At 46.3% G+C, this 27652-nt stretch overlaps 1 protein-coding gene across 1 annotated transcript in view; it reads right to left on the bottom strand.

Moving 5' to 3' along the window:
• Positions 1-27652, bottom strand: part of LOC119406714 (uncharacterized) — a 49734-nt gene that overhangs the window by 14115 nt on the left and 7967 nt on the right. Inside the window, exons 2-3 of the mRNA XM_037673445.2 lie at positions 26540-26684; positions 6964-7136 (exon numbers count right to left, since the gene is read on the bottom strand). Coding sequence (XP_037529373.1) covers positions 6964-7136; positions 26540-26684 — 318 coding nt within the window. The remainder of the gene's footprint in view (positions 1-6963; positions 7137-26539; positions 26685-27652) is intronic.

Raw genomic sequence — 27652 nt, forward strand, 5'->3', positions numbered from 1 at the left:
GTTCACTTCCAGTGTCCAATTTCGATTTCTACATCCGGCTTCTTAATTTTCTTCCGCCTTCCACTTCCTGGTAGTTAATTCACTTGCGGTTCTGCAGCGTCGCTGTATTAGGATTCCAGCTTAGGATACAGTGCAATTTTCCGTATGTGCGCTTTTTATGCGCTAGCTTTCAGCGACATTATGTTCCCAGCTCGGCGACTTTCAGTCAAATTTTTTGTCTACCGGAAGTCGAGATTTCTGGCTGTGTGCGAAAGCCTCGAAACTCATCAAAAGAAGTTAATGGCTTCAGTTAGAGTTGTACTGCATATATATGACATCGCAGCATGGGTTGAGACAAGGTCTAACTAACTGTTGGAATAAATCATGGAAATTAATCGGACGAGTTCATTGGAAAAGCAGAAGGTTTCCTGGCATGTAGCTGGGATCGTTGTGGCCATTGGCAGAGCAGATCTCAACCACGTGGATCTTTCTACGTGATAGTAACAGCCAGGAGTAAACTGAAGTTATGGAAGTCGACACGATGACCAAAAGTTAATGTAGAGTCTATCCAAGTCCATCAAAACTTTACCATTGCTACGGGCTAGCGCCAATAAAGACACCTAAATGGAACTACAAGGTCCGCTATTTTTTTTTCTCTTACATTTTTTTCTCAAACAACTGCACTGTAGTAGACGGGATATCAGATCATAAGGCAGTATTTGCATCCATTTCTTGTCTGTTCCTAAATCAAGATATGTATATACTACTTTTCACGACATTAACCATGCGGATCATGTTTCCATCATAGATACACTTAGCGCTTCCTTCAGCCAGTTTGAAATGCTTAGTCTTTCTGATGATGTCAAAGTTTTAACGGAATTTTTTAGTGACCTTGTTAAGACGTGTCTTGCGCGCTTCGTTCCACTAAAAATAAAAAGACCAATACAGAGCTCCCCTGGATCACTCGGGAAATATTGCATCTGTCGCGGCGACTTGGCCGTTTGCGGCGTGTTAAACGTGCACATGCTGCCGTTCATACTGCTTAATTTATTTCTATTAAGGAGGAACTTCATAACAAAATTATTGGAGCCCGTGATTTTTACTTCCAAGTAACACTTCCGGGATTGCTAAGCAGCAAGCCAAAACAATTCTGGAGCGCCGTTATACCGAAAGAACAAACAACTGATTCTTTCGAGATAAATGAAACAGTTAAGAGAGATACTTCTATCACTGCTAATGCATTTATTACTTATTTCACATCTCTTTTCACCCATGACAACTTCGTTGTTCCTCCTTGTTCACATTAGCGTCAAAGTTCAATTATTAACATTTTTGTTTCAAATCAGGGAGTATTGAACGTGATTTTAAAATTAGATTACAAAAATAAAGGTAGTCCGGACAATATAGACAATGCATTCCTCACTAGATATTCATTATGGACTATTCGCTATTTAACTATCATCTTTCAAAAAATCCTTTCATTCTCGAATGTCCCTCAAACATGGAAGTCCGCTAAAATTCTCTCTCTATCACTGAATTTTTGGAGTCAAATAATATTTTACGTGACGCTCAACATGGTTATAGCACCCTAACCCAACTCAGTGAATTTACTCATGATATCATCGCAGCTCTCGATGTAGGCCCCAATCGACGCGATCTTCATCGATTTTTCAAAAGCACTCGATACTGTATCGCATTGTAAACTATTAAAAAAGCTCTGTCATCCTTAACAATCAAGCATTAGATAATTGCATTTCTTCTTTTCTTTAGAATTGGCTTCAATATGTACAACTTAAGCCTTTTCAATCATCTGTTTCCAGTGTAACGTCTGGCGTGCCTGAAGGCTCCATATTAGGCCCTCTCCTTTTCTTAACTTACATAAATGATCTGCCACACAACATTCCTGTTAAGATTCGCATGTACGCCGACGACTGCGTCTTGTACCATACGATTAAAACCTCCAATTATCGCATCATTCTTAATGATTCATTAGCATACATCCAATCATGGTGTGAAACCTGGCAGATGCAAATTAACTTCCGTAAAACTGTCTCCATGTCATTTACAAAACGCTCTCTATCCTCTTCTTTTGCTTATTCGTATAATGGTTCACCTCTGAAAAATGTGTCTGAATACAAATATTTAGGTCTTTTATTTACTAAGGATCTGTCTTGGTGACATCACATTGAAGTAATGTGTAACCTTGCCCTTAGAAGACTGGGGAACGTACAACGTACTCTACGTTTGGCCCCAACTAACACAAGACTCCTGACCTATCAAACCCTAGTTCGTCCAATACTCGAGTACGGCTCTGTCATATGGAATCCTCACGAAATATCTGACATCACAAAAAATTGAATCTGTCCAAAAGAAAGCAGTTCGCTTCATATATCGTCGCTACGACAGGTATTTTTCATCTAGGTCTCATCTTCATAGCCTTCAGCTTACTACTCTCTCTTTTCGTCGTCACGTCGAATCTTTAAAGTTTTTTTACACTCTCATTCACTGTATACGATTTCCTTTACTCAGCGACTACATCACACCCGCCAAACCAACTTCCACCAGACATCATCATGACTCCTTTTAATCACCGAACAAACTCGTATAAACACAGTTTCTTTGTCCGCACTATTGAAATATGGAATGCGTTGCCCGGCCATGTTAAGTCTTTATCACGTGATGAATTCATTTTGTACATTAATAACCACTGATCTTCATGCTCTGTACATTTTGCGTTGTATTGTTGTATTGCAATTTTTCTTGTATTCTGTACCCACTCCTGCGATAGCCTATCAAAACTGCAGTATGTCAAAATAAATAAAATAAATAAATAAATATGCTAAGCATGAAGCATGAAGGCGGCAGTCACAAGAACCTGGCAAAGGAAACGAATTGCGTCGGTTGTCGCGTAGCGTCTGCATTGTTTATGTGTTCTTGGCTGGTGACAGGAGTGTTTCAACTGCCTTGTGCATCAAGAAACGGGGAGAACTTTCTCGCACAAAGTCGCTCTATTCTACGTATGAGCTGCTCGAGTTGGCATATATCTGTGAATACTATTTTTTTTTTTTTGAACACGAAAGTGTTGCATGCCGGGGTCCACCTAGCTTCACTAACCTTATTTCTGTCGCCGAAGTGACATCGTTAAAATAGACACGAACAGATGACAAAGAAAGACCAGAAGAAAAAAAAGGAGACCTTTCGCTCCGCTACGACAGGTGCCGGTCACTCTACCCACTGCGCTACCGACGTGCATGCACAGGGTTTCACAAACGCGCCTTATATCTCTTTCGCCATTTCCTTCTCACAGTGACCGTTGTTGACAGGGGCGGTGTCACCGTGTGGAAGCGGTGAAAGAAAGCAATGCATTGTCACACTAACGAGCACCGGCAGGAAATTCTACGGTCGGTGCAATGCACTGTACGTCGTGTGTTTCGGTGCGGTGACACCGCAATACGTGCTTTGCACTTCCCGTCATTTTAGCGAGTGACACCTCCTCGCCAGAGTAGTGCAGCTTCCACATGCACCAATGGTATTTCTGCGCCACCTGCTGCTTCAAGTGCGATAGCACCGACTAATAAAACTGCTTCAATAAGCGGTCCAAGCCAGAGGGTTCCTGGAATTAGGGACCTTCCCACATTCACTTATACCCTACTTACACGGGCACGCTAACCTCAGTTACGACGGACTTCAGTTAACCGGAATAAACTATAGTTAGCGCCAACTGCGGTTGGCACATGTTACACGCGAAAAGTTGTCCCTAGCTTGGGTCGCTGAAGCAGGTCACGTGACACTAGTTTCGTGAATAAAATATAAACGTTTAGCTGGTTTTTATCAAAAATACTGACGAGTACAATGTATTTCAGTTAAAATAAATCGTTTCTCCTTGCATCTGTAGTCTCTGAGCGTATTCCATCAAATGTTTTGACAGTGTTTGGCTTAAATAAGGGCTAGTCTCGCAACTATGGGCCAAGACAATCCGTTGCTTGATACGTTTGGTGTCGCCGTGCTTGGTACGTGGTTTGGTTTGACGGACTGTTTCGCGTGTCAGCGCTTCTGTTCTTGAGAAAGGCAAGTTTACTTGCTTTCGGGAAGACGTTTCAGCCTCCAGTGGAGCCACGCTGCCTTCGACCACCGACTTGGGTGCCGCCATTTTGTTAGTTAGTGTCACGTGTTATCTCGGGGGTGCTTGCAAAAACGGATCGGGAGAGAGTGAGATGGGCCCAGGAGACCATGGTAGGACGGGCAAAAACAAACAAAGTTTATAATGAGCAAAAAGGTGACAAAGGAAAAAGCGTTAAAGACACTGAATAATTCCATACAAGAACTATTTACATTCTACAAAAATCTCAGTTCCTATCTAGAACTGCAACTTCCTAAACCATGCGTTCTAGCTAGGCTTAGCTACGTCTCCAATTCAGTCTGGCCACTATGGGCCTTGTGACAATCGAACGTTCTTACAGATCGTCGCGACGACTCGAAGTTCCCGTTGCGTCAATCTCTCGTCGAGACCGTCGTCGACGTCCTCAGTAGGCCTCCGAGTTCCTCGTCGGTTGCCTTCGTCCAGCCCGCTGCTTGCTCTCGTCGCGTGCGTCGCCAGTAGTCTTCTCCATCCTCGGTCCGTCGAGGTTAGGCCTAACTGGGTCTTGGTCCCTTGCTTCGGGACTCCACAGGTGACGGGCGTCTTGTTGACTGCACTGTGGTCTGCAGCCGTCCTGCCGAGAAGAGAAGGGCTGCTGACGATCCCGGAACTGCTGTAGTGAGGGGCGACGTGTCCGGGCAGCCTCGCTTGGAGCCTTCCAAGGTCGACGGCCACTCCCCGGGCCTTGCGTGCCACCACCTCCAGAACCGAGTACCAGCCGCTTTCGTCGCGGGTGCGACGCTTGTTCCTTCCTCGATCTTCTCCGTCCGGCGCCCCACAGCACAGTGCCACGATCATCTTTCGTCGTTCACCATCACGGCTCGGGTCGCATGCCGCGAGCCCCTCTCTGGCCAATCCTCTGCGTCGACGTGGCTGGTGCGCGTGCCATCGGGTGACTTTGCTTCTCGCGCACCATCGCCGCGCTTCCACGTTTGGCACGCGCCTCGTGCCCCTCCTTTACTCATCACAGTTAGCTTCCTTAACTGAGGTGCTGAACCTCAGTTCGGAGCAACCATGGTTAGTGGGATAACTGCGGTTAGGCTTTCCGTCTAACTGGATGTAACTGCGGTTTAAGGGAACTGAGGTTTACTGAGGTTAGCGTGCCCGTGTAACAAGGGTATTACTGGCCACCTAATAAACGTTTTTCCCTCTCTCTCTCAATAAGCGGCACAGAAAGGTTATGATGTCGACGGGCGAATGTCACGCAGTGAGTGCTTTAGTGCGATGAGAGCATTTACGGCTCAAGTGCAACTTACGGTACAAGCTACGAACTCTCGCGTTCCTAATGCTCTGTGTGGTACATCAGGAGTACAGGCGTAGGTTACCCTACTACTGGGAAGCGCACATCTTGGTGCTTCTCTCGTCAATAGCCGACGCTTCGAAAATAGCTTTCAATGAGTGCACATCGAGTACCAGTGTTTATTGTGTGCTTCGTGGTGCCGTCTTTGCGCGGTATTCACCGTATGCTGTGCCCAGATGTATATTAACTGCTTTAGCTATCAGAAAAGTTAAATCACGATCATGGACGTTTGTCGTCGGGATGGAGATACGCCAGAAGCCTTTTACGTAGGTGGATTCCCGCCAAACGGTGCTATAGCTGCAAACACCAATAGGCATTGTGCAAGCTCACATACATCAATGTAGAATAAACTATCAACTATACTCCTATGAAGACATGGCTCACTTTAGTGTTTCGCATATACCGATTCCTACGACGGAGGGATCAGCCATGTTTTTTTCTTTGAACTGAAGCTTTGTTTACGAAGGGTTTTTTTATAACCGAGCCGCTGCTGTCTAGCCAAATAGGTCACACTGCCACTGGCCTGTTCTAGCTAACCAGAGACATGGCGGGCAATAGCCGAAATCCCTTATGCACTTCCTGTCAACCATGCGACTTCCAGTCTCATGTTCACCTGCAATCTGTTAAGTTCACTTGCAGTCTGTTAAGTTCACAAGCGGCCCCTGAAGTTCACTTCCGATTATGGCAAACGTCATTCCGGTCTTCTCTTCACTTTTGGTATAGCTTAGCCAAGGAAGGCATTGGCGATATCTTCGAACATTAATGACCGTCATTATGTATGTAGCTTCGAACGACAGAAAGTAGACCTTTTCTATAGTTGGTTGGTATTCATAGTGCAAGAAAGTAAGGGTTGAAAACACGGACACGAGAGATAAGTAGGCGTAAGAAACGCGAATTACCAGTTAAATGCATCTCTCACGAAGATAGCACGTGTAGGCGAGAGATTACATAAAGTTATATCTCGCGTATATACCAAAGTGCGCATGAATGACGGCAGCTGGCGTGCATACTTGAGCGCGCACGCATTAAGTTTTATGTCTTTTAAACCTTAGTGTGAGCTTTCAGTCGAGAATCTGCGTTTGTGTTGCCTGGTTATCTTGTGGCCGTGTCTGCACCCCTTACGTCTTGCGTACCCAGCGACCGTACCCATCGTGCCCAACGGGGTACGTAGTATTCCAGACATCGTACCCAGGTATACAATGCGGATTGCCCAGAAGCACACGTAACCTCGTGTGCATCTGAGCGTTGCTCCAAAGAAACCACTGCAAAGAGGTTATGTACTCTAACCTGGCGCGTTTGGGCATAAATCATACTCTCGACTGTATAGATCGGAGAAAACACAAATTTCTGACATCACCACTTCCACCTGCAGTTTTGAGCACATGGTGAAAGCATGTACTAATAGCGTTTGCTGTCGGGCTAGTTGGTGCATAGCTGAACTTCAATTGATGGCGCAAATGTCCGTGTCTTACGTGTCTTCTACGTTCCTGTCTTAACATTTGCGCCATCAATTGAAGTTCAGCATGTACTAAAGCCGGTAGCTTACCTGATATATCGGTTGCGCTCCTCGATGCCCACGTACGTTCCATCGGGCATCTTCAGCTTGCCCTTGTGGCTGTGCGTGCCGTCGGGGGAACTTTTCTGGCCTTTGGGAGTAGCTTGGACGCCATCTGGAGAGCTCGAATGTCCAGTGGTCCCGCCATTCTTGGCCTCAATTTTCTGAGCAGTCAGCAATGTTGAAGAGATCATAAGCGCCCGCACTGTCCTGACAGAACATAGCACCACCAGAATTCTAAAGGTCCTCCACGGTCTTTTTAAGTAGAGAGCTCTTTAGGGGCCTGGGCTTTCGGTGTCTAATGTGTTACGTCAATGTATAGCTTAGCCACGTACAGGGCTGGGCAGTATCGCGATACAAGAGTATCGCGATAGTATTTCAGAGATACTTTTGAGTATCTGTATTTCTGTATCTAGATACATTTGAAAAATGTATGTATATCTCAGTAGTGAAATACATTTACGATGTATCGCCTGTATCGCGATACTATGAAGGACACGGGTATTTCGTTACATTGTTTTTTGTGTCGGAAATGAGTTGAGGCGTGTTTCCAAAGGGGGAAAGGCCTTTTTTTTTCTTTTTTGTGCCAAGACAAGCAAAGGCGCGCCGCCGGTCGCCGACAGATAGGGCGGCGATGGTTTCCCCTCAAGCACAGAATGGTCCATGTGGCAAAGCGCGCGACGCCGCAGACGGCAGAATCGCGGGGGCAGTGTTGTCGGCCTCAGCCGACGAAAGTCGCTGTCTCTCAAGGTCAGTGCAGCACGCCTAATTTTTTTCGGGTGGTAAGCCATTACTTCGCGACCCCCCGCGCGGATACCTCCTTGGAACAGGCTTTGCAATGCTTCGCGTGCGTTCAGTTCTCAAAGCGGTGGCACTTCCAAAAGCAGTTCCCGTAGTCGCGGCGGAAGTGACTAGAAGATGGCTATCTTCGACGCGCTTTCAGCCACCTCTCCTATGTCAGGGTGCGTTCCTAATTGATTACATGCGTGAAACGGTCTTTTGTGGTAGCAGGCTCCCCCACCGCCGGAGCCGACTTCGCCTGTTGCGGCTTTCTGAAATGGGTGCTGGTAGCGTCGGTGGTGGTGACAGCTTCATTGAAGCCGACAGGGTCAGACGGCTGATGATTCCGAAAATGGGGACAGACTTCGGATTCTGAACAGTCAGAACAACCCAAGTGAGGGCGGAAGTGTTTCGGTATCTAGATGACCCGAGAAGAGATATCGCCACGCTGCAGGGCAATACGGCTATGAAGGCGATATTTATTCACTATAACACGAATTTGTGCTCGCCTTCAGCGGTAGACAGACTTTTTTTCTATCGTGAGTCTTGTGCTGAGGCTGAACCGATGCTGTTAGAAGACAGCCTATTTGAGAAGCCTACACAGCAACCTTCTCAGCAAAGCAGATCTTCAAAATGAGTGTGTGCTTTTTCTCAATTCACTGGTGTTCATTAGTGATTTGAGTGATTTGCTTAAAGTGTGCTATGTCTAGCATAGCTTAGTTTGTTCGCCAAGTATGTCGATTTCGGTGTCCAATCCTTGTTAGTGTTGCTGTGAAATAGTGTATTTTTATTGCAATTGATGCTTGTAATTATGTCATTATTACTAATTATGTACTTTGTCCACTCCCCTCCCCTGCAATGTCTTATATGGCGATGAGGGTACTGTAATAAATAAATAAATGAACTGAACGTTTCGATGCGCTGTAACTTTAATTAGAACATTATGCTGCACTAATAAGTGTCTTTGCGTAGTATGAGCATCCTTGAAATACAAAAAGTATTCCAGTATCTGTATCGCTGTAACTGTATTCCGGAATACTTTTTTCGTCTTATCGCAAAAGTATCTCCGAAATATCCCGTTACGTTAAAGGCAAATGTATCTCAGTATCTGTATTTTAGGCTTCCAGTTCATGTATTTCGATATCTGTATTCCGGAATACTCTTCTGAGTATCTCTGCCCAGCCCTGGTCACGTATAACATAGTACAGCAATGGGGCGGGAAAGGTAAGCGAAGGTAAGAAGCAGAAAAGGGAGGAGGGGAGAGTGTTACTCATAGCATATCCATGTGTAGTATAGTATAGGAAGGGTGTGGGAAAGGAAAGTGCTGGTGAATAGGAGAGAAAGGGCAAAGCATAGAGCAGCCGTGTATAATGAAGTATAGCAACAGGGTGGGAAAGAGAAGTGATGGTGAGGAGAAGTGATGCGAGAATTAGGAGGAAGGTAAGGAGCAGAGGGAAAGGAGGAAGGGGAGAAGGCACCACTGCATCCCAAATAAAGGTTTCCTTTTCCTTCATCACTCCTCCTCACGTCCTACAGCTTTTGCATTGAGTGGAACAGAATTTACTTTTTTCTATCAATAAGACAGAATGTGAAATGAAAGGACGTAAATGAGTGGCTGCTCATTTATTTATTTAGTTATTTATTGATGCCACCTTATAGGGTCCAGAAGGTCATTGAGTAAGGGGGACAATCACAAAGTGTGTTTAAGAGAAAAATACGTCAATAAATACAGGGAAATAAATGAACAAATGTGTACAGTGCAGTTAATGAGAAACTATTATACAGGGCAAAAAAAGGAAAAATTACAGTTCAAAATATTTAAGACATAGAAACAGCATCTCTTATTCAATAGGCAAATAGTCCCCAATTACACACACTCACAAAAGAAAGAATGTACGAAGGCTTGGCGAATGAAAAAATAACGATGACGGCATGTCACTATTTCAAAAAACATGCCTGATCCCTCCGTCATAAGAATCGGTATAGCACGAAAGTTAAACGTGTTTTCACAGGGGTAGTTGAGCGTTTATCCTGCATTGTTTCGCCGCAACGGCGAAGCAATGAATGCGATAGCAACACATTGGAATGTCACGCGAAGAATAGCAAGCAGCTCGAAACTTGCAACGTGCTGCTCAAGCACAAAGGAAGCACGAAAAGAACACACAAGAGCACGAACTAACAACGGTCACAGTTGTTACTTCTTTGTGCTTGAGCAGCGCGCTCCTTTAGCAAACGCGGCCGCTGCAGCGAGCAAGGTGACCTTCGTGCACTCTGTAACTTCAACGTAAACTTGCGGTTAAAGCACAAGACGTACAAACCGCCCCCATTACGAGATAAGCGCGCGCGCACGAGCGACCACGCCTTGTAGAGCCAAGTACAGGTGGGGGCGCGCGCGCATCGCAACGAGCGGGACGACGATCGTTAAAGTGCGCCCTTCGCGCAATATCGCTGGTGATAACGAAAACAAGTGCCTCCGAGCTCTGCGTACCGCCAGCGATAAATGGTGTATATAAATAGCTGGCCGTTAGTACACTGACGACCGCAGGCTTTGTGGCCGAGTCGTTTCGCGCTGCGCGCTGCGGAGTGAGGTGTCGTGGGTTCGATTCCCGATGACAGAACTTTTTCTTCGAGTTTTTTCTTTGTCATCTGTTAGTGTATGTTTTGCAATGTCATATCCGTGACGGAAATACGTCAGTGAAGTGTTTGTGGACCCTGGCACAAAACACTTTCGTGTTAAAAATGTTTCCGCAATTCATAAAAAAATAAACTATTTGTGGCGCAACTTAGACAGGCAACAAAACAAGAGAAGACAAGATAGCGCGCCACAATTTCAACTAGTTTATTTTCCTCGCATCACCCAAATATATGTGCTTCCAGGTATGCGCACTGTTCGGAGAAACTCGTGTGATAGGATGAAGCAGGGAAACGTTAACACGTGAAGTACTTGAGGCATATCACATACAGTAGAAGGGGAATGAGTGCGCCAGTGTCTCTTCGATATGTCTGTACAAAAATGAATGCCTATTTTTAGATAGCGCTGTGCGATAGGTTTTTTTTTCTGATTGTGCTATGTGATAGTCGCTTGTGCTGCGCCCCCACTTTGTGCGCATTTCTGGAAGCATATATATTCGGGTGATGTGAGGAAAGTTGAAAGTCTGGAGCCCGATCCTGTCTTCTCTTGTTTTCTTGTTTGTTTCAGTTGCGCCTGAAATATTTTGTTAAGATATGCACCAACTCGCCCAACGTCACACTCTGCTAAAGCATCAACAAATAACTTCCGTCTTGCGTTACGTAAGACACGGAAATAGTCAGCGAACCGACAAAATAATGACGCACAATTTCACAACAGGCTTACTTTGTTACAGGCCACATCGCATGAAAAACATATGCGACGGTGAACGCAATCATCAGCGTAGGAGGACTAAACAGAGACAAGCAAGATATCACGCATTATCAAGAGCTGGTGGACAAAGACGAACATCTTCGTTATAGAGATCAGTAAAAGACGGTTGGAGGATTACTGATGGTAAAGTTGGAGAAGAGAAAACAACAAAAAAAGTTCGGCAGATCCCACGCCTTGTGGGAATCGGTTTCATGCGAAGCAGTCAGCGAGTACTTCTATGCTGCTTTTTTTGGCTTTCAGCCAAGCGTTACGAGGTGGATCGACGTGTTTTTGTAAGTGTAGTAGTTGTGTGCACATCGTCGTAGCTGCAAAGAGTATTTTAATGTGTTTTGAAGATTCCTCTTGGGACCTTAAGTTCACCTATGAACTCTGCAATGAGAATGCAATTATATTTCTCGATTTGGACATTAAGTTTCAGTGTGGTGCGCATGTGTGCTGGCGTTACTATCCCACGTCAACGAATATAGTTGCTATCGCAATAAATATAGGCATATAGTTGCTATCGCAATAAAATGAAAAGTCGAGGAGGAAGGCCTCGCTTACCGCACTTCGTCGTGTCCCCCGAGTTGAGAACGTAGTCACGTGGTGTGAAATTTTACCGATGCTAGTTTTATCATGCGGGTTTTACCAGTGCGGGTTTGTACCGATGCCACCAAAAGGCACTGTACTCCGCGCATGTTGGTGGAGCAGTCACACGCATTGAAACCTTTGGACGAAACGACATACTACTGGTGCTAGCGTACGTTCGCGCATCGTGTGCTCCTTTCGCTGTTCTCACTGCAAAATTATGGCTGGACACCATTACAGCAAAGCTGTCTTCTTAGTGACATCTTTTAGCTGCGGCTCTTTTAGTGGCTCTTTCGCGGCTAAAAGATGTCACTAAGCAAGTACCAACTAGGCCAACAAACAGTTTTGTTAAAAGCTGTCTTCGTCGACTTTGTGTCGTTGACGACGTTGCCTAAGCACTGGTCGCCTGACCTGAAGGCCGAGGCTCGGTGAAGTCGAAGGGTTGCTCCGTGCCTAAAGGGTCCTGGCAGAAAGGGGGGAAACTGTGCCGCGCAGAGTGGGGCGAGGGTGAGGCTCTGGGGGAAGGGAGAAAGGGCAGTGTCGTACTGAAATGGTCCTGGTTGGTTGGTCGGTCGGTCGGTCGGTCGGTTGGTTGGTTGGTTGGTTGGTTGGTTGGTTGGTTGGTTGGTTGGTTGGTTGGTTGGTTGGTTGGTTGGTTGGTTGCGAAACTTTATTGAGGTCCTGCAAGTCGCGCGTTAGCGCGCAGCGGGTGACTCCTACGTCGGGACCGTCAGGCCAAGCCTGTCAGCCGCTCCGCAGGCCTTTTAAACGGCCCAGAGTTGGCCGGCCAGGAGGCAGCTGCGGAACCCGCCTCCCACCAGGCCGCAGTAGTATCAGGGTTAGTGTAGTGTACGTTGCCTTGCACAGAGCATGTGTGCCTGGTGTCTGGGGGAAACACTGCCTCGCCGAGAGGGGCGAAAACTCGTCGGAAAGGGGGAAAGCACTGCAGCACGCTGAAAGGGGCCTGGCGGACAGGGGGGAGAGAGAGTGAGTCGCCTAGAGGGGCGAGAGTGAGGCTTGGCGGTAAGGACTGCGCCGCGAGGAAAGGGGCCCGGCGGAAAGGGGGATACACAGTGCCTCACCGAGAGTGAGGCTCGGAGGAAAAGGGGGAACGGCGCGAAATGAGCAGGAAGAGATGCAACGAAGCACTACCACAACACAATCACGCAGCAAGAGAGAAAATTGCGAATAAATACAGACAAATTTTCGTGTGAACCTCTTGATTTAATGTCTCAATTACGTAGTTGGTGCGGGCGCTCCACAAATAAAGTAGGGCCAATCACACGCCGTGAAAACCGTCCACCTGCAATCACATAACAGAACAATAAAAAACAAAAAAGGAACCTATAGAAAACTTAGCAATAAAGGGGGAACTGCGAAGGTCCGTGTGAAAGGGGGCAATAGAGTCGCCGTTCGACATTTTTCACGGCGTGGAACAAGCAGTACGTTTAAATTTTTTTACGCGGCCACACATTATTATTTTTTTTACGCGGCCACACGGTGTTTTTTACGACACGTGCAGCGCTGAGAGAACCTGTTTTGTGACTGGCATACCCGTGCCGGGCTGAGATTAAGAAAGACGCACGCACCGCCGCCCAGGTCTGGGCGCTTTTATAGGCTCTCTCACCACTCTCGCGAACGAAGTGGACGCGCTCACTCGCGCAATCTGAATCCTACGGCATGCCACGCGTGTGGTGCAACAGTGGCATAGTGGACCTTGATGATGCCCTCACCAGGGCGACGAGACGACCACCCCTCAGCAAACTTGCCCTTGAAGTGTGTCTGTAATTACGATCGCAGTAATATAACGAAAGACTTTGTCTGGAATTGATATTCAATATGTGAGATCTTGAAACTGAAAACTGAACTTGTTTGCACGCATTCGTCTTTTGGTTCATGTAGCGCTCACAAATGCAAGCACAAAGCTGAGGAGTAAATAGGTTATACCTTTTTACCGGAAAGGTGCAAAATCCTTGACTAGGGGTTGCCGCTGGAGCCAGGGCTGGGCAAAGATACTTTGAAATAGTATCGCGATACGATACAAGATACTCAGGCAAAAAGTATTTGAGATTCAGATACCAGATACTACAGCACGGATTGTATCTGATACGATACATTCCAATTGTATCTTAAGATACTTAGTTACATTAGCAAATTTGTTATATATCTATACAAGGTGTGTAAAGAAATATGTACAAAATTCTCAAAAACTAGAAAAATGCAATATTTGCTCGCTCCCTTCACAGTTTCGTTTTCTGTAGCGGCAGGTAAAGACATCATTTTGGACAGTAATTAAGAAAGTGAAATTATTAACTTTATAACTAGTTGAGTTGGGCGGTTATCTCAAGAAGGAGAATTGAGGTTCTTCATTCGAAGAATCCATCGCAGTTTTGAGATGTAGAAAAAGCTACCTCTAGTAATTATTGTGGCGTAATGAAATTCAACGGCGAAATCGAAACCGTACCACCGATGAGCGCAACAAGCAGACGACTGGAATGACTCCACTGTTCGAGACAACGATTACAAAGGTGCAGTTATTCCGCGTTCGTTAACGTATGTGCGCCATGCGTGCTATAATTGCAAGGTGCGTGTTTGGGCTGGTTGGTACTCCATAATTGCAAGCGCTACCCGCACACCCACACAACGAAGTCGCTTGATAAAACGACGCTCACTCATTAGAGAGTGCTGGGTATCCAAGCGGCTTGCGCACCCAGGACGCTGGGCGGCGGTACTGCGCATGTGCGAAGCCCCCAGCGCATCCGTCCCCGGGTCGCTGGGGCCGTGCGTACGCACCACTAAAAACATCGCTGCCACCACTGACCTCCTAGTGGAGATAAGCTGTCCCTAGCTGGTTACGTTACCCATGACGTCAAACACGTCACTCACGGAGAGCCAAGCCGAGGCTAGCCAGATCAATCTACCCGAGCGCAAGGACGCCCGAACATCACGGCTCGACTGGCTCGACGTACAGCAAAGATGCCACTTCCGGCGAAGCAGCATAATGCAAGGCTATGCTAGACGAAACTGAACGGTAGACGGGAAAAGACGTACGACGCCGACCAGACCGCCATAAATTCATCATGTGTATGATGTTGTCGGACAACGACCAACCTTCAGCTTTTGTACCGGCTTCAGCGGCAGCTTCGACACGTACAAAGATATTTCTTGCCTCGAGTTGATAACTTTGTCATATTAATTAAAATATTTTATTGGAAGCAATTCGTTTCACGCCACCATCTATGCATACTTGGTTTAACATTTTAAATTGCCCAATTCAATGTACTTTAAATAAACACAAACCAGTCCATACGTGACCAGACGCTACGGCACTGCGAGCGCGTGTGACCTAGGGAGCCTACATGACAGGCCGTTCGTGTAGGCTCCTTAGTGGGACCTTAGTGCGTCTTGCGTTTGGGTACGCGCCACTATAAGGCATGTCTGCTTAGGTACGCAATCCAGCGCGTACCCAAGCTCTTGGGGCCCCAAGTGCTTGCGTACCCAGCAATGAAGCTCTCTATTCTGAACGTCTCAGAAGAATATGGCAGTTGCGCTCTTCCGCCTGACTCCACTAATTAGAAAGGTTGAAGTTGCTTGAAATTGAAAGCAACTTCAATTGAAAATTGAAGTTGCTTAATTACTGTCGCATATTTGTCATCTAAATGGGACACTAAAGACAAAAAACAATTTATGTCAGAATGAAAGCTCAATGTATGACAACGTCTAAAATGCAATATTATCAACAGCAGTGCCCTACTTACCGAAAAATTAAGCTAAATGTATAACACAATGAGCGCCACGAGCGCGACATTTGGAAATGATACCGATGACGTGAGAGAGTCCGACTAGTACTGAAACTAGCTGCAATAAAAAAAAGCACCTTTCGTGCATCAACAGACGTAATAAAATGCTACTTGTTCGTTTCTGTTTGATTCATGGGAAAAAGAACCTCTTTGGCATTGCCATGGGGAACGGCGCGCGTGGTTCAAAGGTTCCGTTTTCGCCAAACTGCGCTTCGCCCGGCGCCCTGCTTCGCGCCGGGCGAAGGTTCGGTATCGTGGTAGTGGTAGTTTCAGTATCGCGTACTGCCGCGTGTGTTTTGCGCGCTCGTGAAAGTTGCTCGCACAGAAAGTTCGACAAAATGCCGCATGCATGTGATGTTGCCGGATGCCCGAATGGTGCACGCCGCCAGTGCATGCCACCGCGCAGTAAAGGCGGGCAACATTGGGCACGGCAACAGCGACGTGAGAAAGACCGCTTTCAGGCGGGTGATTTGAAGTGCGCTAACGCGATGCGGACCCCTAAAACGTGATTTTATTTGAAAATAAGAACTTCCTTGGCACAAAAGTAGCACTACGAGGTTTCTGGACTGCTATTTCAACAATCAACCTCGACTTAATACTTGTCTTTAGTGTCCCTTTAAGATGCCCGCGGCTACAGAAGTAATTGTGAAGAGATCGAACAAATATCGCGTTTCCCTAATTTTTGAAGATTTTTCGACAGATTTCTTGAACACCCGTATAATGTAGCACTAAACGCCTATGCACAAAAATGTTCGCCTGAAAATTTATTCACTGCGACCAATTGTGTTTCATTCGAATAGAATGTCTGTTAGTATATCAAAAGTTTTATACTTCTTGCTCAAGGTATATTAGTTTCATTCCGAAACAACTTATTGGCGTAGCTTTAGCTGCTTAACATGACAGCTATTTATACACATCGCTATTAGCGGTTTCTGCTTGTCGTTTTTGTAATTGATGGGAGTCGCTGTTCTGCTTGCCGACCAGCTAGCGGCTTGCCATCTAATCACAAGAACTTCAATAAGAAGCCTCCGCACGGTGGTGCAAATACCGCTGTGGAGTTCTACCTTGTCCGTAAACGTATTACGCTTTTCGCAATAACGGATCACCGGACAGGTGCACGTCACCAAGAACATGTGCAGCCCAGAAACGTTTCAGACGTATTGTACAGTTGCACAAAGCGCCGCAGGACACCGCCGCTATGCACACTGCTGCCACTTATTGTTCCGATTACCTGGTGATTAGTATAACAGTAAAGGAATTTAGGGAAGCCTAAACGAGGAAAACAACTATATCTAAGTAAAATAGAAAAATGGTTCCGTATCAATAAAGTTGAGTTCTTCACCCGCGATTTGAGAATCGCAGTTCAGCCAGAGGCTGACCACCAGGCAAGTGAAGTTTTTAAATGCGAAGCATTTCTTAGCGAACTTCTGCGACTTTGAGCGTATCTATCTATCTATCTATCTATCTATCTATCTATCTATCTATCTATCTATCTATCTATCTATCTATCTATCTATCTATCTATCTATCTATCTATCTATCTATCTATCTATCTATCTATCTATCTATCTATCTATCTATCTAGCCGCCTACGACTTTGTGCTCTCCTGGTCGCTTCGTTCATCGAATGTGCACCAAAATTGGTATGGCGTAACATGACTGTATGACGAACATAAATGACAAGTCATAACATGAAAATCATGACACGCATGTCATGTACAGCATGATTTACATGCTACGCTCATGGTGCGCTGGCGGCCGTTTCGCTAGTTTGATATACACCAAAACTGGTATCTTGTGACGTGACTGTGTAACGAACATAAATAACACGAGTTAACATGAAAATCATGACACGCATGTCATGTACAGCATGACTTACGTGCCACGCTCATGGTGCGCTGGCGCCGGCTTCGCTAGCTTGATCTACCCCGAAATTGGTATTGCGCGACGTGACTGTGTGACGAACATAAATAACACGAGTTAACATGAAAGTCATGACACGCATGTCATGTACAGCATGACTTACGTGCCACGCTCATGAGGCGCTGGCGGCGGTTTCGCTAGATTCATATACACCAAAATTGGTATCTTGTGCCGTGACTGTGTAACGAACATAAATAACACGAGTTAACATGAAAATCATGACACGCATGTCATGTACAGCATGACTTACGTGCCACGCTCATGGAGCGCTGGCGGCCGTTTCGCTAGCTTGATCTACCCCGAAAATGGTATTGCGCGATGTGACTGTGTGACGAACATAAATAACACGAGTTAACATGAAAATGATGACACGCATGTCACGTACAGCATGACTTACGTGCCACGCTCATGAGGCGCTGGCGGCCGTTTCGCTAGATTTATATACACCAAAATTGGCATCTTGTGACGTGACTGTGTAATGAACATAAATAACACGAGTTAACATGAAAATCATGACACGCATGTCATGCACAGCACGACTTACGTGCCACGCTCATGGAGCGCTGGCGGCCGTTTCGCTAGCTTGATCTACCCCGAAAATGGTATTGCGCGACGTGACTGTGTGACGAACATAAATAACACGAGGTAACATGAAAATCATGACACGCATGTCATGTACAGCATGACTTACGTGTCACGCTCATGGGGTGCTGGCGGCCGTTTCGCTAGATTTATATGCACCAAAATTGGTATCTTCCGACGTGACTGTGTGACGAACATAAAAACACGAGTTAACATGACAATCATGACTCGCATGTCATGTACAGCATGACTTACGTGCCACGCTCATGGGGCGCTGGCGGCCGTTTCTCTAGCTTGATCGACCCCGAAGTTGGTATTGCGCGACGTTACTGTGTGACGAACATAAATAATAGGAGTTAACATGAAAACCATGACACGTATTTTCCTCAATGACATACAAGACGATGTATGCAGCTCTTTGCTGGCTGCTTCGCATTACATCGATTCCCACAATGCGTGGGATCTGCCGGCTTTTTTTACACTCGAGGTGTCCCGTCAGAGACGGTCCTTGCGGCGACTAGCGTGCAGAGGCTTGGAGATCGTGAAGCAAGTAGTTTTATACACAGCAAAGGTTACAAAAGGAACATATGTACAAGGTATTTACAACTTCTGGCCGGCTACTTTGGACATTGTCCAACCTCGGGTGACCCGAGCACTGCCTAGCAGTAGCACGGCTCAGACCAGACTGCCTTTCTTCCCACGGTCAAGCCTTTTTTGTCTCTCCCTGAGCACCCACTTTCCCCACTTTCAGTCACGTGGTTTCGCCGACCTTGGCACGACTATTCCTATCGTCCATGCAGCTGCACCCACGGAAAAAGGGCTCTACCGAAGGGGTGGGGCAACGCCCTCTAGACTAGAAGTCTAGAAGGTGTTCGGTGGGGTGATCTCCCTAGTTCTCCGGGGAGAGTTTTCTCGGGAGAGTTCTCTCGGGAGCGCACTCTCGGGAGAGTTATCAGTTAACGACGCGGGCACGCCGCCACCGACTGCCTTCCCTCGGCGTCAACTTGCCTCCGGTGACTGACCTTGCCGTCCAGCCGTGGTGGCATTGTTCTTGCCCAGGTGGCAGCCGTCTGCAACCCCCGCGCCTTCTCTCTGTTTGCGCGGGCAACGTTGCGGACATACCGGCGCCAACCCCGGCTACGCAACCCCCGCGCCTTCTCTCTGTTTGCGCAGGCAACGTTGCGGACATACCGGCGCCAACCCCGGCTGCGTATTATGATTTCCTGGCGCGGTAGCGCACGCGAGAGAGAAAAAAGAGAGAGCAAGGAGGACGCCAGCGGCCCTCGACGAGCGCTTGCGCGCTGTTGGTTCTTCTCTTGGGGTCACGTGGCTGGGCTGGCGAGCACGTTTCCGCACGCACGGAGTGTGTTTACGGCTGTTCCATCGTTCGGAAGCACCCCTCACCACGCCGAGACGCCGCAGATGCGCGCGCCGAGGGCGCCTGCAAGCGGGTTTCGATAGTTTCGATGAGCAACGTGGTTCCGAGTGTCAACGTAAAGTGCCTCCGCGTCGACCTGTGCACGGACGGCTACGCACACGAGTGGATCGCCAGCTACAGTAGGAAAACCAACACGACATGAATCGTCGACAGGGAAACCCGAAATCCAAAGAGGCAAGTTCACGTGTTCGTTTCTTTTACAAGTGGCGAATATGCCCAGTCTAATAATAACATTTGATGATATCGACGCCGATCGCGGAAATGCTAAATGCGAAAGCGCTGAATGCTCGCTCATCGTATCGAAAGGCGCGACGCTGTGTTTTGGACTGAATGCTGCAATGATATTGTGCACTAAAGCCGCAGCTGCAGCATGGAAATGCCGCTGCTGAAGTCCGCAAAATTGTCAATGACTGGTACGATTAGTGTACTTGAAAGGTTGTTTTGAACTGAAACCAAGAGGCCTCTGTTTTCACTGTGAATTTTGGTGATATTGTGTGATTATTTTCCATTTTTGGAAAGCCATGCCTGAAATAGCCGCGTCCATTGAACCATGCTTAACTGCAGAAGATTTTATCACCAACTTTTCTTATTTGCGGCCCTGTCGACCGTTTGGCTCGTTCAAAAGTTTGAGTGGCAGATCGGATCGCGCCGCAAGCAACGCACTGCTGAAGCCTTAACCTCCCTAGCATACGGCCATGCAGGCCCGTAGCCAGGAATTTTTTTCGGGGTGCGCCCACTTGCTGAAAACTTTGACTATTTGAGCAAAACGTCTATTTCCATTATTTATTTTCGGTAAAACACCATATATCATAAAAATTTGGGGGGGGGGGGGCTCCCCTGGCTACGGGCCTGCGGCCATGTAATGTTTGCATTTTCGGTAGTCCATTTTCGCGTGTTTACGCCCCCATTTAACATTCCTACATGTCACTGTACGTCCTAGACCACGCGGTCACCCTTAGCGTCGCGCCCTTCGATACGATGAGCGAGCATTTAGCGCTTTCGCATTTAGCATTTTCGCAATTGGCGTCGATATCATCAAATGTTATTATTAGACTGGCCTATTCACCACTTGTAGAAGAAACGAACACGTGAACTTACCTCTTTGAATTTCGGGTTTCCCTGTCGACGATCCATGTCGTGTTCGTTTTCCTACTGTACCTGGCGATCCACTCGTGTGCGTCGCCATCCGTGCACAGGTCGACGCGGAGGCACTTCACGTTTGATGGGCAGTTAGAACTTGCGTCTAACTCACGCGTGAACGTCCGCGTGCTCACCGAAACCTGTTCGATGTTACATGGGCTATGAGATCTGGCGTTTATTTCGCACGTAGGCGTACTCGTGTCCAACATGTCACTCGGAAGCACGTTTATGAAACCCGCTCAACGTGAGATGGGCAAGCGGAACTCGGAACAGGCGCGCGTACTTGAGCGTCCGCCATGTGCGTGGCGCGAATCTGCCGCGTGGCTAGGAGGAGGGTGCTTCCGTACGATGGAACAGCCGTAAACACTACTCCGTGCGTGCGTGCGTTCGTAAACGCTCTCGCGTGCCCAGCCACGTGACCCTAAGAGGAGAACCAATAGCGCGCAAGCGGTCGCGGAGGAGCCGCTGGCGTCCTCCTCGCTCTCTCTTTTTTCTCACTCGCGTGCGCTGCCGCGCCAGGAAATCATAATACGCACCCCGGCTCGCTGGTTTCTCCGAACCTTACAGTATCAAACACAGCCAATGAGTGTAAAAACACGATACTGGCGGCACCCCCAAGCGCTAATAATAATTGCTGCGTTTTACGTCCCAAAACCACGATATAATTGTGAGAGACGCTGTAATGGAGGGCTCCGCAAAGTTCGACTACCTGGGGTTCTAAAACCTAAATATAATCACACTGGCCTCTGGCATATTCCCTCCACCAAATGGGGCCGCCCTGACCTTCGGGTCAGCGGTCAAGCACCATAACCACTAGACCACTGAGGCGGGTAACCCCTAATAGCTCATGACAATTAAATTCAGTGCCTATGGAAATTGCGTAAAACGGCTCGTTGGGACGCTCATTGAAAAAAACGGAGCATTTGGTATAACAATGTTTCTCGAATACCCTTACTAACATATTTAAGATGGCTCCTAATAGTTTACGTTATTATAATGCAAACTCAATGTCACTATTTTACTTAGTAGTAAGCAGAACTTTTTTTACTCTATACTTCAGGCGCGCTATTATTATATGTTTGTTTTACAACATCGCCTTTACGTAGCAGTAAATTGAAGTGGAATATAAGTATGTAAACATAATCAGAAATGACGCAGAGAGTTAAAAGTAAGAATACAGCAGAGAGCTTACCATGCCAGCACGTTGAAGACATATTGTAGTAAGCAGACCGAAAAAAAAAAGAAAAAAGAAGACAATATACAGACATAGTTAATGTTTGGGATGGAATAGAAGGACAGCTAAGAAAGAACTTGTGGTAACAATGAAATTATGATATTAGAAACTCTTTGAGCAAAAGAAAAAGAGACATACGCCAAGATAGCGCCTGTTAGGTGAATCTTTGTTCTGCTAGATCCAGCGTCGGTACCGGTGGCGCTAAGCTGTTAGAATCATATTTGCATATAAAGCGATCTTATTGCGTGTAATTCAAACTTACATCCACGAGATCCTTCAAATCGCCGATGTGTGAAAGCCGCAAGACGCAAAGCAACCCCCTATTTTTGCATTCTTCAGACTTCGTAACGAAGCATATCACGCAAGACAAACTTCGATAACGACACTACAGCGGCATCAGAATGTGTGCGAAAGACGCCGCATGCACTGTAGTACGCGTCACAGGACAGTGGCTAAGTGCCAAGGGTCATGGCACTGACACAACTAAAAAAAAAAGGTCTGCTGGGCGTAGGTGTTCCCGCGCTTGCCTGTCGAAACGACGCGAGCGCCACGACGTGACTCTGCTCAGCCAATAGGGACGCTCATCGCCTATTCTCGCTGGAAAACTAGCGGAAAGAATGTTACTGCCTTCAACTTTATTCTGGTGACTTAGAGCCAGGAGCACCAGCTTGAGAAGCGGAGAACAGCCAATGTTTATTGTTACGCACGGTGGTGGTGCCATCGCAGTATCTTGTATCTTAAGATACACGATACATTCCTTAATGTATCGGAAATACAGATATTAATACACGTCTTGCGAGACGTATCGCGATACAGATACAAGATACCCATAGAGTATCTAAGATAGTATCTAAGATGCATGTATCTTCGATACTGGCCAGCACTGGCTGGAGCCAGTGTTTCGAGACGTGGTCCTGTCTTCTCCAAAGCAGCAACTGCCTTGAAGAAGACAAGTAACTGCCTTGAAGTAGACAAGACCACTTGTGCAAACGTTGGCTCTAACGACACTCCGTATTCAAGGATTTTTCATCTTCTCATCGTCTGCCTTATTTGGATGTTTACCGGAAAGACATTTGCATACGTGTCTACAGGAGCAAAACAGAGGAAGTACAACAACGAAAGCATTACACGTGAACGCACGGCGCCTTGTCGTGGTTATCACAATCTACATGTGCTGCGGTGAGGTATTTAAGCTCGACGCCGCAATTAACAGAAGAGTAAGTTCCAGTGCTGGGCAGTATCGAAGATACATGTATCTTAGATACTCTATGGGTATCTTGTATCTGTATCGCGATACGTCTCGAAAAGCGAGTATCTGTATCTGTATTTCCGATACATTCGATAATGTATCGTGTATTTTTAAGATACAAGATACTTCTATCGCAACACAACCGTGCGAAACAATAATCGCTGGCCAAGCTCCGCTTCTCAAGCTGGTACTGGTGCCACTAAGCCATCTGAATAATTCTAAGGGCAGTGACGTTATTTTATTTTTACACCGGAGTCATCCAGTGAGGGCAGAACATGAGGAAGACAATTTTCTTCGTTCAGCGAACTGGGAGCGCGGAAAAAACACAAACGACGAAGCGAAGAACCACACAAGACGAGCGCTCGTCTTGTGTGGTTCCTCGCTTCGTCGTTTGTGTTTTTTCCGCGCTCCCAGTTCGCTGAACGAAGATAATGAATTACCAACTGGCCCACCTTTCGATCCTCCTGCAATGAGGAAGACAAGCGTGCGGACGTGTACGCCGAGCCCACGTACCTTGTGTTTTCTCGATTTTTTTTCTTTTTGGTTGCGCCGATGCCGCGACACTTGCTCTTGAGGCCTGTACACACGTACGCGTTGCAGCGTGTCAGCGCGTGACCTCTTGTCTTGACGCGGCGCCGCACCCTCTCTCTATGGGGAGAGAGGGCGCGCGGCTACGCGAAGCTGCGCGCCCTCTCTCTCCATAGGGAGAGGGCGCGACGCTGCGTCAAAAAGTCACGCGCTGACGCGCTGCAACGCGTACGTGTGTACAGGCCTTTAGTCACTGTCCTGCACCGCGTACTCCACAGCGCGCTGCGTCTATCGCGCTAATTCTGATGTTGCTACAGTGTCGTTATTGAAGATTCCCTTGCGTCTTGATTCGTAACGAAATGTGATGCGTGTGAGAAGGGGGTTGCTTTGCGTTTTGTGGAATTTACATATCAGCGATTTGAAGAATCTCGTGGATGTAAGTTTGACTGCATGCAATGAATTAGCATAAATGCAAATAAGATTTTAACAACTTTAGCACCACTGGTACTGATGCTAGATCTAATAGAGCAAGCGTTTACCTAACTGAAAATATCTTGGCGTACCGTATTTTTCAATACCTCTTACATTATTTCAAAGAATTTATGAAATCATAATTTGATTATTAGCACAAGTGCTTTCTTAGCTGTCATTTTGTATCCCATGCATTACCTAGGTCTCTGTACTGTTTTTCGGTCTGGTCACTGAAGTATATATGTCTTTTGTAACGCGCTATCAAAATAAGAACTCTGCTTTATTTGTACTACTGCTTCCACATTTACTCGTTGCCAAGGCGATTTTGAAAACAAATATATAGTTATGTGGGTGTGCCTTGAGTATACAGTACAAAACATTCTGCTTACCGCTTAGGAAAATAGCGAAATTGAGTTTGCATTATAAAAATGGAAAGTATTAGCAGCCATCTTCAAAATGCTAGGAAGGGTATTCAAGAAACCTTGTTTTACTGAATGCTCCGTTTTACTCGTGAGCGTCCCGACGAGCCGTTTCAGGCAACTTTTCATAGGCACTGAATTTTCTCAACAGGTAAGTTGACGATACTTCATGCTCATAGCTATTAAGGGCGCCGTCTGTACTGTGTTTCTGCACTCATTCAATGGGAATGTTTGATACAGAACCACCTCTCTATTTTACTTATATTTGTTTTTCTGCTTTAGGCCTTCTTAAATATTTTTTGTATTACTAATCGCCACGTAATGGGAGCTATCAGTGGCAATAGCGCGAAAAGCGGTGGTGTCCTACGACGCTTTGTGCTACTATAAAACGACTTCTGAGACGTTTCTGTATTTTTTGCACATGTTCTCTCGTTGAAGAAAAATTGCTAGAAAATTGCACGTTAGTGAGTATATCAACAAAGAATCCTTTAGCCAGCGGATAAGTATAATATGAAAATTCATTGCAGTTTTACGTCATCTACGTATACACCAGGGGTCTAAAACTCTGCTTATAGCCAGCGGGCCGCAGTCGCGAAATTTAGTTCCAAGGGCTGGGACAGTGAAGATGGTGGGATCGGGGGTCGGAGAGAGCTTGAACAAAATGACGTAGCCATTTGAAAGGAAGTCTTTCCTGTATATCTCATATATAGGTCATTTCCGGAGGGGGTTTGGAGTCAACATTCGAGAAACATTGACAGCGATGTACACAAAAAGTGAAATCTGGACGTGAATTCTGAAATATAAAGCTTTTGTTCCACGGTTATGTTTCAGCACATGGTGACCACCATTCCCCACGAAAGGAATGCTTAAGACCAGTCATGTCTGTGTAGCTCACGGACATACTTATTAAGAAAATAAAAACATATGGGACGAAGATGGTCATGTGTGCGGACCGGGCCGCTAGCGAAAGGTCTCAAACCCCCAGAATACACCGTGACAACGCCCCACCCCCTCAAAAAAGAAATGTTGCTACCAGCGTTGTTGCTGATGTACACCTGTCCGTATATGCGGTATTGCGCAAACTGTCTTTTACGGACACGGTAAAAGTCCACACCGGCATTTGCGGAGTCGTGCGAAGGCTTGTTATTGAATTTCTTGAGATTATATGGCAACCCGTTAGTTGGTCGGCAAGCTGGGCAGCGACTCCCACCAATTTCAAAAATGACAAGCAAGAACCACTGTCAGCGAAGTGTATAAAGAGTTGTCCTGTGAAAAAGCTAAAACAAACCGCAATAAGTTGTTTTGGAGAAGGAAACTAATGTACTTTGAGCAAGAAAGGCAAAACTTTTGAGATACTAACAGACATTTCATTCAAATGAAACAAAATAGGTCACAGTTTAGAAATTTTCAAGCAGACATTTTCGTGCATAGGCGTTTGCTGCTACATTATATGGATCTATAATAACAAATTTGAGAATGTATCGAAGTATCTTAAGATACTATTCCCGAGTATCGTATCGGATACAATTATTGCGACAGTATCTTGTATCTGTATCTCCAATACTTCTTGCCTGAGTACCTTGTATCGTATCGCAATACAATTTTAAAGTATCTTTGCCCAGCCCTGAAAGTAACACACACGTCACCTGATACTGAATGAGAATTTCGCTCATTCATGAATCGTCTTCCACCGTGAAGGGCTCTGCAGGAGTCATTCGCTGTAATTATAACGATTCACAAATGAAAGTGACGGTATGTTTCTCGAGAGGGCTCATTCTTTAATGGTGTAACAATTAACAGTTTTCATCAACAAGGGCGTTGGTGATTTTACAATGCATGGGATCGAATAATACATTATGTAGTTTAGGTGGTCAATTCTCATCGACGGTCAGAAATGTTTTGTTAAAGGGAACCCAGATTAGCGCCAATAAAAACTGGCCTACTGAATGACCTAAGAACGTGTCTGGTAAGAAGCAATAACGCTTCCGATTACGAAGGACGTGGATGAAGGTGATGGATGGACTCGGCTGTACCTTCAACCCGGCGCTCTCCGGTGGTCGTTCCTTCTTTCCTCCTTTCGTGCGATTGGCGGGAGAAGACTTCTTTGTGTCGCTGGGAGGAGAAGCGTGAGTGGTGGTGCCCGCTTTGGGCTCAGCAGCGACGTCAGCTCCAGGGCGCCTGCCAAGGTAAGATGCGTACAGAGGTCACTTAACGTGCTGCCTATTGCCGACGATTCCCGCAACAGGTGCGACAAAACCTGCTACGACCTGACCCCGGTAACACTGGCAAATTAGTGTCATTTTGAGCGAGTGCACTTACGGCCACAGAATGGCACTTTGGCAGGGCGCTGCTACACGACAAAGGGAAGTGCACTTTGGGAATTCTTGTAATGGCGATCGCTTCAAGTCCGCACACTGCCCATGCCAAGCAATCAAAATAAGCACATAACACTCCAGAGTCAGCTGTCCTAGTCAAGTTTAAATTACCGACTTTGTTTTACGCTATAAAAAACCCCAATCTCACGGTCCCTAATCCCAAAATTATCTGGAGGGAAAGCAAACTAAACATGTTTCTGCACAATAATTTCATTTTATTCGCAGTTCGCTCTAATTACGGCGAAGTTACTGTTGGCTTCAAAGCAATATTATTACGTAGCACGTAACTATTTGTGACATAACTGTAGAAAACTCAATGAACCAATCATGGAATGACTTTCCATGTGCGATCGTGCACTGCTTAGCTCGATTTTATATCTACTCATTTAGTGTGCAACATACTATAGTTGCCTAAGTTCTTTCTGTGATCTTCTATGTTTGCATATCTAGTTTTGATCATGTTTTCGTTACTGTTACTTGCATCCCATCATGTTTGCTAGTGTTGCTATCACTATACTTATTCATTAATTCATAGTTACTGTATGCAGTAGGACCCAATTCAGCTTTTATTATGGGACCTTCTGTGTGCCTCGACCTGTCAAAAATGTTATAGCAAATTTTGATATACATTAATTATGTGGCTGTCAGTGTTCTTCAATTTCCCTCCCCATGATGCCAGCACCCCCAAGCCTCGCAGTGGCAACGAGCATGTGGAGAAGGGCTTCCGCTTGGGCTTGTTGGTTCTGCATTAATGCGAGTAGTGTTGAGCAT

Source organism: Rhipicephalus sanguineus, chromosome 10 (genome assembly GCF_013339695.2).
Source record: "Rhipicephalus sanguineus isolate Rsan-2018 chromosome 10, BIME_Rsan_1.4, whole genome shotgun sequence".
NCBI classification, from domain to species: domain Eukaryota; kingdom Metazoa; phylum Arthropoda; class Arachnida; order Ixodida; family Ixodidae; genus Rhipicephalus; species Rhipicephalus sanguineus.